We start from the raw sequence: 14,332 nt of genomic DNA on the forward strand, positions 1-14,332 counted from the left end.
CTAATACTCTCACTGTGTTTTAACGTTAACATGTTAAGGGTGTTAATAACACTATAAGTTCCCTTAAAATATTTTAATAAAATTCGGAATACAACATAACCTTTGTCCATCGTTCTTTTAAGAATCAAATTCCAGAGTTTTCTCAGCAAAACTACCAAACTTGTGTGTGAATTAGTCAAATGCGTTTCAATATCCAAAAGCCAGAATAGCCTGCTTTATTTTTTTTTGCCACTTCTACACAACGCGTCATGGAATCAACAAGTTTTTGGTATTTTCTTTCCGGTGTTTTGTATTTCAAGCCATATTTATTGTAGCTAAATAATTTTTGAAATCCGATCACAAATTCTCAATCTGGTTTAGAGCAAAGAGATTCGATAAACATGAAGCCAAGTTCTAACCAATTTAGAAGAGTGCTTAATATCGTTTTCTTTTTGTCGTCTATGTATCACACAATCTTTGCATAGCGAAGAATTAACTTTTTTTAAATATCACCAGAGGAATTTGAATGATCTGTCCAACCCCCACCAAAAACAAAACAACCCCACACAATGATGCTACCTTGTTTTTGTAGAACGTTAGTAAAACTTCTTTCCTTAAGGACGCACAACATTTCTTTCGTTGAAAAAAAACGTTTATTTTTGTTTTATCAATCAAAAGAATGTTGCGAAACATATTTAACAGCAGTGTATTTCTCTGAACCTTTACCTAATTCATTAGGGAGATAAGTTTCCACTAAGGCACCTCTCCTTATCCAGGCGGCAGCGGACGAATTCTCGAGATAAAATCAACGGTGGCGTCTACAGTTCCAGTAAGGTTGAACTACTTAGTGAACAACTTATAGGGCTTCTTCGACATATTCGGAGCCCAGGCCTGTAAGGAGCGGTTTATCCGGCTCCCCTTCCTTGGAGTTATACTAAGGATCTGGCCCTCCAGGTTGGGGGTTGTGCCGTCGGGGTGACTTCTTGGCCACTTAAAAATACCTTAAGTTTCGAAGCACCAACAAGCCTCGGATACGGACGGATTCACTGTTGACAACTCAAGCAAACGAAATAAGGACAACGAACTTCGGATATGTACGTGGAATGTTAGGTCCCTTAACAGACCACGTGCAGCCGAACAAGTAGCGGAAGCCCTAAACTGCTGCAAGGCAGATATTACAGCCATCCAAGAAGTGCGATGGGATGGACCGGGCAAACGCAAACTAAAAGACTGCGATATCTACTACGGCGACTGCTACCGAGAACAAAGACAGCGTCTATTTGGGTGTGGATTTGTTGTTGAAACTAGGCTCAGGCAAAAAGTCTTGAGTTTCAACAGTTTGAGCGAGCGCATCACGACAATCCGCATTAAGGCTAAATTCGCCAACATAAGCCTAATATACGTGCATGCCCCAACAGAGGAGAAAGATGAAGACACCAAAGACATATTCTTCGAGCTCTTGGACAAGACATATGAGCAGTGCCCTGGCTATGACATTAAAATTGTCTTCGGAGATTTTAATGCCAAGCTAGGAAGAGAAGACATCTTTGGTGGGATAATCAGGAGATACAGCCTGCACGACACTACCTCCGACAACGGATTCAGGCTGGTCGATTTCGCTGCGGGTCGAGACGTTCTGGTAGCTCGTACGCAGTTCACGCACCTCAATATCCACAAGGGGACATGGAAATCTCCTGATCAATCAACCGTCAACCAGATTGACCACATTGCGATCGACGCACGACACTTCTCCAGTATCCAGGATATCCGAACATTCCGAGGGGCCAACATTGACTCGGACCACTACCTCGTTGTAGCCAAGGTACGGCTACGGATATCCCGATCCAAGCCAAAACAAGGAAGTACTGTGAGAAGATTCGACGTTAGACGGCTACAATCGCAGGAGACTGCCATATCCTTTTCCGATCGAGTCTCTAATAACCTCCTAAGGAGTCCTATGCTTCCTGCATTAAGCATTGAAAACCAGTGGCAACATTGCCTTGCAGCCATCAGAGATGCCGCCTCTAAAGTGCTAGGTTTCGCACGGCCACCACAGCGAAACCCCTGGTTTGACGACGAATGCCGGCAAGCTCACGCAGCGAAACAAGAGGCATACAAAACGGCGCTGCACAAAAGGACTAGAGCTGCTCGCGAGCTCTACGAGCAGATGAAGAGAGGAACACCGGCTTCTTAGACGGAAAAAAAAGAGCATGAGAAGCGCGCGATCGAGGAGATAGAGGGATGTCACAACAGGAATGAGGTTCGTAAATTTTACCAAAAGGTAAAAAAAACCTCCCAAGGGTACCAGCGTACCAGCCACGAACCGTAGCCTGTAAAGACGATCAAGGGAACATCGTAGTAGAACCACAGTCGATGCTGAGAATATGGAAAGATCACTTCTCCAAATTATATAACGGCGACGACGAACCGAATTCCGCTGTAAGGGAGATAGAACCACTCAACCTCGGCGACGCAGATCAACAATTCCGCCCACCCGACCTTGACGAAGTGAAGATAGCTATATCTAAACTTAAGTCAAACAAAGCTGCTGGAGCTGACGGCATCACCGCCGAACTATTCAAAGCAGCAGGCGATGACTTGGTAGGGAGCATGCACCAACTCATCTGCAAAATATGGTCGGAAGAAAGCATGCCCGATGAGTGGAATCTCAGCATAGTGTGCCCGATACATAAGAAAGGAGACCCTCTAAACTGCGCCAACTACAGAGGCATCAGTCTCCTTAACATTGCGTATAAGATCCTCTCTGCCGTATTATGTGAACGTCTGAAGCCATTCGTCAACAACCTGATTGGTCCTTATCAGTGTGGCTTCGGACCAGGAAAGTCCACTATCGACCAAATATTCACACTACGGCAGATCTTGGAAAAAACCCAGGAGCTTCAAATCGATACCCACCATCTCTTTATCGATTTTAAAGCCGCGTATGACAGCATCTATAGGGAAGAGCTCTACCGAGCAGTGTCTAGTTTTGGCATCCCTGTCAAACTTATCCGTTTGTGCAGAATGACGATGGAGAATGCACGCTGCTCTATCAAGGTCGGAAAAGATCTTACCGATTCATTTGATGTCAAAAAAGGTTTTAGACAAGGCGATGCACTGTCATGCGACTTCTTCAACATCGTTCTGGAAAGAATTGTGCAAAACTCAACCGTCAACACTAGTGGCACAATCTTCCAAAGGTCCATTAAATTACTCGGATACGCAGATGATATTGACATAATTGGAAGATCAAAGCGTGATGTCAGTGGAGCGTTTTTGAGCATTGCGACGGAAGCGAAGAAGATGGGTTTAGTGGTCAATGAGGACAAGACCAAGTATATGCTGTCATCAAAAAAGGACACTGAACGACGACGTCTTGGACAAAACGTCACCATGGACAGCTATAACTTTGAGGTAGTTAAGTACTTTGTCTACCTAGGCACCGCTGAAATCAAACGAAGAATAACTCTTGCAAATCGCTGCTTCTTTGGACTTAGAAGGCAATTGAGAAGTAGAGTCCTCTCTCGAGCATGTAAAATCACCATCTATAAGACACTCATCATCCCGGTTCTCATATATATCGCTGAGGCCTGGACCCTGTCAAAGAAAGATGAGAGCGTCTTAGGATGCTTCGAGAGAAAAATTCTTGGGGTGATTTTTGGTCCCGTACGCACAGATGGAGAATGGAGGAGAAGATATAACGACGAACTGTACGGGCTGTACAGCGACACTGACCTAGTTAGCAGAATTAAAATCCAACGGCTTAGATGGCTGGGTCATGTAGAGCGGATGGACATCAACGCTCCAGCCCGGAAGGTCTTCGAATCCAATCCAGAGGGACGGCGCAGTAGAGGAAGACCGCGACTCAGGTGGCGCACGCAGGTGGGAGAGGACCTCAACCAACTTAGCGTGCGAAATTGGAGACAGCTAGCTAGGGACCGCGCTGGCTGGAGACGCTTGTTGGTTGAAGCCCAGGTCCGCCCCGGACTGTAGCACCACCTTAAGTAAGTAAGTAAGACATGACAACAGCCTTTAAGGTTTTATGTCTTATTATCAAATTATAATAATTAAGTTGTCTTTTTTATTGAAAATATCGCTTACGATAAAATGGCGGGAAGGGCTTGATGTATATTATCATTTGAATTCGAATGCAAGGTTAAATCAAAATTTAAGAATGTAGGAAAAGTAATTTCCCAAGTTTGCTCCTGAACTGTTTTCAAGATACATATTTACCTACCCTGACGCCGACGCTAAGCGATATTTTTATTTTGAATATTTTCTAAATTTACATTTCATTTACATACTTTCCAAAAGTTTCTTCTATTATGTTAATAAGTTTAAGGGTTGTCATAGTCATAGCCTTGCATCAGAATACTGAAAGGCGTGATAAGAGTTCAAACAAAAAACCAAAATCACATCCACGGAAAAAAAAGATCAATCAATCACCAAACAGAACATAAACCGATGTGCCTACTCAAAACTACCCACTATACTGCTACTGCCGTTTCCTAAACGAAACCGACTTTATATTCATAAAGTGTCTACGACCGATAAGACAAGATTTCAAACTAAAATACCCTAAGTAAACAATCGGTAAAAACGTATTGATAATTATTGATTATTTCCGGTTTGAAAATTTGTTGTATTTACGTCTTTTTATGAAGATTTGGTTTTGTTTTTATTTTTTAATGGTGGCATTGTTTTTCAATTCACGTGCGCAGCCATATTGATTCTTGACACAGTATTGCACACGACATTTTGAAGACTCCAACGATTACCGCGACAAGTTGTTGTCGATAAGATTATTCAATTTTTTAATATGACTAATTATATTGATTTGAAGTGCACCCGACAGCTGTTGGCGATAAACATTTAATGATTTTGTTATTTGATAACTTCTTGTTGTTTTTTCATTCAAAATCAATAATAAATAAATAAATAGAAAAACAAAAACAAAAAACTAAATAAAACGAGCTTTAATTGCAAAGGTAATACAAATGTTACGTTTACTTTAATCAGTTACAAATACTATTAATAAATCATTCTGATTACCTATAAACAAGATAATCCATAGGCTTAAAAATATTAAATGGTAAATATGAATCAACAGTCAATATAATCACTATTAGGTTTTTGTTTTGTTTTCTTTACTTTTTAGAGCACCGCCCTATCCCATTGCCTTAGAATATTTTTTGTAAATTACAGTTTTTTTTATGTTTCGAACACAAGAATCATAATCGTTGCTCGTATTTTTTGAATAGAATAATAATAATTTAAGATACAAATACATGAGCTAGTCTTCATCTTTGATACAATTTTCAACTAACTCTCTAAGGCTTGGATTTTCCATTGCTGCTGCTATTCGTTCCTTGTCGTTTATTTGTTTATTAACTGAAATTAGAAGAAAAAAAAGATTATCACTACAATTTATTTATTGAACAAAAGACAAGGATACGTACATATTTCAAAATTCTTTTTTTTTTAAACCCCGATTTTGAAGGAATTTTTTAATATAAAATATTTCGAAAACTTATTTGGACTAAAACTCGACGTGGATGACTTGCATATATTTTTAGTTGTTGAAAACCCTTAATTTTTTACTAGAACAGTCTCAAGCTTCTTTTGTAGGGCTGGAGCAAGAGATCCTTAACAGCAGTTGTTTTTTACAATAGCATCTTCAACTAAATCAATTTGATTTTTAATGAGTCCCTTCCCTTAAGCTTTGTTATGGTTTCACAAGGAAAACTGTAGTTAGAGCTAAGGAATATTATTTGGCTTTTAAGTAAAAGCTGGTTGAATATCTCTTTTGCATTTTTAATTGCAACAGCATCAGAATCATCGAAATTATTAACCACTTTCTCAAACTCCTCATAGTGCTTTGCGTAATAGGCAACTGCTTGTAGCCTGGTTCCTCACCTGGTGTCAAGAGGCTGTGGTGAAAGAGATGGTGACCTTAAAAATATTTGTTTTCCTCTTTCCACCAATAAATCTGCATTTTTAAAATTACGTCGTATTTCCTCTATGCAAAAATATGCACTAACGATTGAATGCCATTTTTAGGAAAATTAATGATTCGTAAAGATAATTTTCTCGCTTGCTTCTAAAGTTTGTCCAAAAAACTATTCATTTGCATGGAAATCCTAGCCATCTAAACACAGTGCGAGCTTCAGGAACATAGGAAATGATTTAAAACAGCGGTTACTATGGTCTTATGGTTCTTCATATGAAAATGGGTATAGCGTTTTACATTCTTCACATTGAATTTAAAAATTAATCGCTATACTGGGCATTACCTCCAAAATCGAAATCAAGGAGTAACTGGTAGGCAAACAAAATAAAAAGAAGAGCGTCGGAGACAAAACGGAAAAATAAGTATTTATTTTGTTAGTTTTAGACTTGAAACCATCCAAAATACGACTTTTAATAAACGGTTACAACTTATTTTTTAATCAAAAATTGGAAAAAAAATTCCACGATACCAAAGCACTTTCTTCAAAACGATCGATGTAAGGATTTATTTAACTGTTAGATTAACCGGTGAGCCTACTTCTACGAAAGTTAAGCTGCTAGTAATTAAGAAGCTTTCAACTATGACCTCTTAGGAGCTGTTTTCGTCCACCTTTGTGTAGTCATCTTTGATGAGCGTTATTCAATAAGAAGACTATTTTAGCATCGTTGGAAGAATCAAAAACATTAATGTTAAATGGAGTTAAGGATCTATTTTATCCTCTTCTAAAACAAGATACAGCTCTTATTTTAAAATGTTTGCTTATGTATTGGTGGTAACAAAAGAGAAGGGAAGTGTTTTCTCCTTTAGTACATTTTCACATTATGTGACTAGGTTTATGTTACAAAACCAGCAACTGTCACTGCTTATGCGACTGTGTAGCCGAAGAGTATGTTTGTAGTTATACTTAGGTCATTCCTGCTTGTGCAATCTTTAAAACGGTTTTGGTTAACATTCAAAACTACCCGTGTTTTGTTGGAAAATCTATCCATAGTATAAAAGGATTTTAAACGAATAACAAAAACAATATCCATAGTTTGAATAACACCAATAAAAGTTAGAGTAGAATCTTACTATGGATGGGTTTTTGACATTTATACGAGTCTCGAATGGATCTTATGTGATTTCGTTCTCAAATGTTAATATGATTAATATTGCATTTGTATCTCGATGGCTACGTTCGTTGAGTAGTTGTGCATTTGGAATTATGTATGTGTTTTCCATTGGGGAAAAAAATCAATCTGTTACTATTGGGTTTATCTCAGTTTAGATTAAATACATCTGTTTGGTGTTTCCACCGCACAAGAAAATTTAAATATTATTAAAATTGACAGCACTCTCTAAAATACAAATGGTGATTCGTTGTTTCTTATTAAGTGCAAGTGAGATGGTTTGATTCGTGTTAAACAATGAAGAACCGAATAGTTCAGCACTATATAAGAATATGCTACCTACTTTTTGTGATTTTTTTTAATTTGATTAAAACAAAACCATATTTTGTGTACACAAAAATGCAAATAAATAGACCATAATGCATTAGCTGTTAAACCAACTCCGCCACACAGGTTTTTCTTCTCAAATTTTGACTCCACTCCGATCTCCGACGGGAATCGAGTCAAATCAAGCTCATTTCAACTCGATTCAAGTATATAAAGAATTTAGGCGATTCTCAAGCTCGCTTCAACACCACATGTTAATGTAGTAGTCTACGAACAAACCCCCTCCTTGAAGCAATTGTTAAATGAACTTTTTTTTTATAGAAACTCAGTTTCCAGATGTTTTCTTGTCATTTCTTCTTGAAAATTGTCCATTTTATAAGTTTTAGTAAGTTTTTTTGTGCTAAGTTAATTTTAACATTTGATATTCTTAAACATTTCTTCTTTTTGTGTTTTTTTTTAAATTATTATTTTAGTTGTACCAATTTTTAAATACAAAAATCTGGCTACTTCGGATCGTTTCAATTTCTCACTGTACATATATTGAATTTCTCACTGTACATATATTGAATACCAAGAAAACACACTTAGTAATAAACATGTTTGCTTTTTAATGAGTTCTTTTTATATTTTAATTTTTGTTCCCCTTTATCTTTTATTTTAATTATGTTTTTCTTGGCCGGGTTCGGTTCCTGTCAGTGAAATTGTAGTACCATATTTTCTGAACACTAATATGTCAATACATTTTCATACTGTTTTAGAGCCTATGGAGTTTGACGCTTTAGATTTACACCTTGGCTATCTGAAATAAAATGGCAAATTCGTCATCTTTTTGCTAGCACTGCTTAAGATGCAGTTTTTTCGAAGTATAATTGTAGCATAAATATATAAAATATCCGCCCTATCGAGATAACCTCCGTCGAAGCAGAGTTTTGAGGTAATTCTCCGATCCAATGATTGGAAATTATGTCCGACAAAATTTAACGCATGCCATGTTCATGTGATGCTTTATTTTTGAAAGATAAAAACAATTTATTCTCGAAAGTCCTTTGACAGGTTCCCTTTGCGGATAATAATTTAAATGTAATGCTTTCTCATTATCAATAAAGTTTGGACATTTTGATTATAGACAGAACAAAAAAACACGCTCAATATCTCGATCGATCTCGGTCAAGATTTGGCCAATCACTTTAATTTATTGGGACGCAATCAATGGGCAGGTTCAGACAACATAAGGGACTTGAAAGTTAGGCAAGTTTCTAGTATCTGATTGGCCAGCTGCCAAAAAATTGCCTTCCAAGTAAGGCAACTTTAATGTAAGCCAAGAAAAATCTCCCTTACTATCAAGTCAAGTATATTTTTATCAAAATGACAGTTGATAATGTTTTTTCATTCAACTGAAAGCTGAACTTTATTACTCTATGATTTATTAATTTTCTGCACAACTTTATGTAATGATTTCTGTAAAAGGATTCTTTGTCAAATTGGAAAGGAAATATCTAATATTTCTTTACAATACAAAATATAAATCGTGGTGGACTTGTAGCTTGACGGAGAAGTATTTTGAAGACAATAATTTTGTTGGTACTTTTTGTACTATAAACTTAAAGTATGGCTTTGGGAAGTAAAGTTCTGAATTTTAAATTTACAAACTTTTAAGCTTGAAATACTAACTAGTAGCCTCGGTCAAAATGTACGTTCGAAGAATGAAGTTGACTGCAAATAAAGTCCATATGTTGGCTGAACCTGCCCAATCTTTTGTATATTCCATTTCTAGTGTAATTAAAATATACTTCATATAGAAAAAGACTTTCACCTCTTTAGCGGAAACAAACAGATGTGATCTACAAAATAAACTGCAATGGTAAATCAAATGAATCTGAATGCAAACTGTATTATATTGAGACCACAAAATACAATTTCTTAGACAACGCATCTCCAATCATGAGTCCGACATAAAACTATAAAATTCTGAGAAGACAGCGCTGGCCAGTCACAGCATTGAAAGCAGTCATCCTCCAAATTTTGAAGGCATGGAAGTTCTACATGTTTCGAAATGATACACGTTAGAAACATTACATATTCTCAATGAAAAAAATAACATGAACTGAAAACAAGACACACAAAACATTTCTGCTGTATATTGCTCTCTTCTTTCTTCTTAAATGTTATTTGTGCTTTATTCAATTTTGACTTAACTTCATTTTTCGAATTGCTTATTATATTCATAGTTTTATTTTTAATTTATATAAATTAATATATATAATATTAAATTGTTTTCCTATTTTTCTTGAGTGAGTAAACTTTATTATATTTGTATCCCATCGATCTAACTAAGATTATTTGTTATTTGTTTGTGTTAATAAAGTTCACCTGAAGAAGGCAGCAATTCCTACCGAAACGATGAGAAAGTTGATGTAACTTAATTGTTTCATTTCAAAAACTACAAACTCATTTCAAAATACACAAATTGGTCAGTAAATTAACTCAAGGAATCTGTAAAAGCTTTAAGTCTACCTTAAGAAAAATTGACAGTTATGTAAGTGGAATTGGTCGCATTCACAAAGCTAGTGGCTACGTAGTCAAGGGATTCTGATTGGCTAAATCTAACTACAAAAGTAGTTGAAATTTCCCCTCCGACATAGTGTAAAAAGTTCGGCTACAAAGTTAGTGCACACTGGTTTGGACGTTTCACAATCAGCTGCTCGGTGAGGACACAAGAATTCAAAATGAAATGAACCTTTCGGTATTTAAAAACAAATATAAATCAATCATATTATATCTTCTATTTGGTTTCATTGAATTTAAAAAGAAAAAACAACTATTTAAAGGTCTGAAAACACAAATATTTCTTATTTTATATAGGAATTTGTATTTGTCATTAATATGACAGTTCCGGATTGACTACTTTTGTATTGCAATTTTGCATTCACAAAGCTAGTTGAATTTTGACTACGTAGCCACTAGCTTTGTGAATGCGCCCATTGTAACAGAATCAGATCACTCCAAGCGCCCCTGGCGGAATAGTCCAGATCAAATACCGCTGACGCTAAGTAGCAACTTTGTCGCAAATTCATGAATTTTTAGTTCCTCTTCGATATTGCTTAAATCTTCTTGTTAGAAAATTTCAGAACAGGAATCAAAATTTAAACATATGTTGTGAAAAATAAAACAAACATTAACGATTTGTTCAGCTTTCAAAGGTGGATAGTGTAACTGTCTTGTTGCGCTTAACAATTAACTAAATCTGGTTTTCAATAATCCTATGGGACGTTCAACTATGTTACGAGCTCTTCTGTGACCGAATTTGAGTTGACGTTTACCTCAATAGGGCTTACCTCTATCTTTTGACAGAAATAATTGATATAATTTCATAAAAAGGCTAATATGATAATATCGAGTGAGCTTAAGGAGCCAGTTAAAGCTTTCATCATTAAAAACAAACATTGGAATTTTTTTTACAGGTCGTTTATAGCAATCATTTAAAATTTCCTCATTGAAATCCACCGCAAACCGAAAAAACTGACACAAATCTGTCATTAGAATTGTGTGAAATCGGAACCCAAATCAGTGGAACAATTCGTTTCACTTTTAAACATAAAAGTATCAGCTGTTCAGTAAAATGAAATTTCATTATTAAAAAAATTAAAATGGATTTATAAATTAAATAAAACTTTAAATGCATTGTTTTTTTTTGAAAAAAGTACTTGAATATAGGATTAATTTTATTGCATCAATCTTTTGCTAGAAATAAATCTGAAACATGTTCAAAAATTTTACTGATGGATTTTAGGGGCCGTGAAATTTGTCTTTTAATTTTTTACTGTTCCGGTCACATCATCAAAAATTTTACTGATAAAAGCAACAGTAAAAAAATTGTCTGAAGCTTGATGTTGTCATCGAAAGAAAACAACATTTACTGATTGCTATAAACATTCATCAGTAAAACATTTCAGATTCCTTTTATTTCAAATTGTACTGATGGATTTTACTGATAGCTATAACCTCCCCCCTAAGAAATTCTTTTCAATGACAGACATTTTTAATGACAGCTATAACAGATCTGTTAAAAAAAAATCCAATGTTTGTTTTTAATAATGAAAACCAATGATAGCTATAATTACCACCTTATGTTCAGTTTGGTTTACCATTTCTTAACTAATAGATTTACTTCTGAACAAAGTTTGTAAAATTTAATTCCAAAGCAATTGAAGGAAACTTTTTGTGAGCGTATTTTCTCGCATCGTTGGTTCGTGGCGTGCTCTTCAAGATTGTGCAAATTTGTGTGTTGCATTATGTGAATTCGCTGTCTTTGCAGATAAGCCCGAGACTATTGACGCCTTGGTAGAGAATATATATAGCTCACATACGACCCCAATTGGAAGGAAGAAGCGCTTGCTTCCACCTCCATGTGGTGGCTCGCGGGGAGCAAGTTAGAGAAATCAGTGCAGCTCGATAATGAATGATACTGATCAATTAATTGAAAAAGGAAGGCTTAGAACTGCACTGAGAAAATTCTCAACTTGTTCCTAAGATTAAATTTTCCGAAAGATCGTAAACACAGGACTTTCGTTCTACCCCTGGGCTAGGGGTTGACTTATTAATACAAATTATACAAACCCAATGATTATCAGCAAATATACAAATCGAATGACTAAGTGTCATCGATATAATATAAGTTTAAAAAATTCTGAAGTGGATTTAAAAATCATTTTAAGGAATGATGTACATTGTAGATAAAAGCTCGGCTGATTACATCCCACAAGATGTCGGTTGACTACTTCTAGGGTTATCTTCCCTAGATGTCACTTCATTAAAGACTAATTTGTCATACCACTGATAACGTGGTACCACGGGATATGTTAAAGCCCTTTGGTTAATTCCAGGATGGCCTAGAATGTGATGTTGGATGGCCTCCTTGTGAGAGTATCGTGGTGGCTGTGATTTATCCTATATGCATAAGATATTGATTTTTTTCATTACTCAAAAAATCAATATATAGGTAGACAAAGCCAAAACCAAAGGTTAAGAAAGTGGTTAATTTATTATGCCTTGGTAGCTTAGAAAGATTAACTCACTCGAAGCATGTCGCTAAATAAGAGAGAGTAAATCTTTGGTTAATTTCAAACACTAAGCAAATATACAATGCGATGGGCAGTAAGTGTAAAAACTTGCCGTCAAATTAAGGCTCATAGCCAGGTGTTGATGTTGTAAGCAGTTATTCTCTCTGTAAAAAATTGTGACTCCCGGCTGGAATTCATTCGAACCAGCCTCCATCGCCACTTGTCCTAAATTATTCTTAAAACATAATGGTTTCACCTTACCTTTATAATTAAGCTATACTTTTGGCCATGGCATTAAATTATATGCGTTTGATTTCTACTTGAAAAACACAGCCTTTACTTTAAGACGTTTTTTCGCCCATGCATTTTGTCCAAACTTTACTACTTCAATACCTCAAAATACGTTTTTGTCATGCAAAAAGCAGATTCAATCTAAAATCTATGTTTTAAATGAAGAATTAAAGTCAAGACTTGAGCTTAAACACTTTCAACCTATAATCTAGAAATTAGTTCATAATTTAATACCTACTCACTAAAATATCATAACATAAAATATCTAGTATGCCTTCATTAATGTGGTTTATAGATAATAATTGACCAACAATATAGCCTTAGTTAAAATGATAAGAAATATGATATAAATAGAATCGAGTGCAAACTTACTTTCATCTTCTGTGGAGTGAGCTCCCTTTTTAATGTATATATCCAATTTAATATTGTGAGGCAAGCTTCTTTCCACCTTAACTCGAATGCACAAACCAATTAAAGTCGCCAGCGAACAGTGAGGAACTGTGGGATTGAATTCAACTCGAACCTAAAACAAAAATGTAGTTTTAGACATATTTCCGAGGCACGAAAAGAAACTTATCTCCTTACCACATAAACATTCGATTTTGTTGGAGGTAGAACAAATATTCCTTCTTCATAGATAACATTCAAGTCTTCCAAAGTACATGGTTTTTCTGGGTCTCGAATACTACGCAGAACATCTTCAAAACAAAAATTCAAAAGAATAAGAAACAAAAATTATGCAACTTTTAGGCCATAAGTGCAATTTCTAAGTTTTCTATTTACCAAATAATGTCTCCTGTAGATCTTGTGAATCTTTGTATCCCAATTCTTTGAGTAAAGCTTCCTCACCAATTGAAATCTCCTCGTCAAATGATAGTGTTGGACTTTTGGTCGCCGTTGCCGTTGTCGCCACTGGCACTGGCACATTGTCTGTCGTCGACATTTTACGAAAGAATGATAACATAATTGGGGTAGATTGTTTTGTTGTAGATTATAGACGTATATAGAATTTATTATTGAGAAAGTAGTTTTTCTTTTCTTTTATTTTGTATTGTGTGTTGTTTATCTCTTTAATTCAAGAGGTTTATTTGATTTGGTTTTATTTTTAATTTTTTTATTGGATAAGTGTCAAAAAATGACAAATTAGTGACATAAATCAGCTGATAAAGTTAGTTCACTGTCACAGATGTAGGTGGCAGCTAAAGCATTAGAAGGAACTTACAATACAGCGGATGCTTTAGTTGTAATTCAAAATTGAAATACAGTAGGCAATCAGCATTAAAAAAGTAAACGAATTATGTTTTGTAAAAAATTATGCCGTAAAATTGTTGATTATGTTTCTTTTAGCAAGAAATAGAGTTCTAAAATTCAAAAAACTTCCTGGAATGATGTGTGATGAAGAAAAATTGATTAGCCCTTGTCCTAAGACAACGCGCTAGTGTATGTTTTATAAACATTTGAAATAAAGGAGCACAATCGATGTGCCCTGTTATTACATCTCTAGCAAGTGCAATCAAGAAATAAATTCTCTTGGTTTCTAAAGGTTTTATATAAAT

At 35.5% G+C, this 14,332-nt stretch overlaps 1 protein-coding gene across 1 annotated transcript; it reads right to left on the minus strand.

Moving 5' to 3' along the window:
• Window positions 1-4,936: 4,936 nt before the first annotated feature.
• On the minus strand, window positions 4,937-13,904 carry LOC129952233 (MIP18 family protein galla-1). Its single transcript, XM_056064724.1, has 4 exons — window positions 13,560-13,904; window positions 13,362-13,474; window positions 13,149-13,299; window positions 4,937-5,370 (listed from the first exon to the last, which is right to left on the minus strand). Exons 1-4 carry the CDS (start codon window positions 13,738-13,740, stop codon window positions 5,273-5,275), a joined length of 543 nt encoding a protein of 180 aa, XP_055920699.1. The 5' UTR covers window positions 13,741-13,904; the 3' UTR covers window positions 4,937-5,272.
• Window positions 13,905-14,332: the final 428 nt, after the last annotated feature.

This window comes from Eupeodes corollae, chromosome 3 (genome assembly GCF_945859685.1).
Source record: "Eupeodes corollae chromosome 3, idEupCoro1.1, whole genome shotgun sequence".
NCBI classification, from domain to species: domain Eukaryota; kingdom Metazoa; phylum Arthropoda; class Insecta; order Diptera; family Syrphidae; genus Eupeodes; species Eupeodes corollae.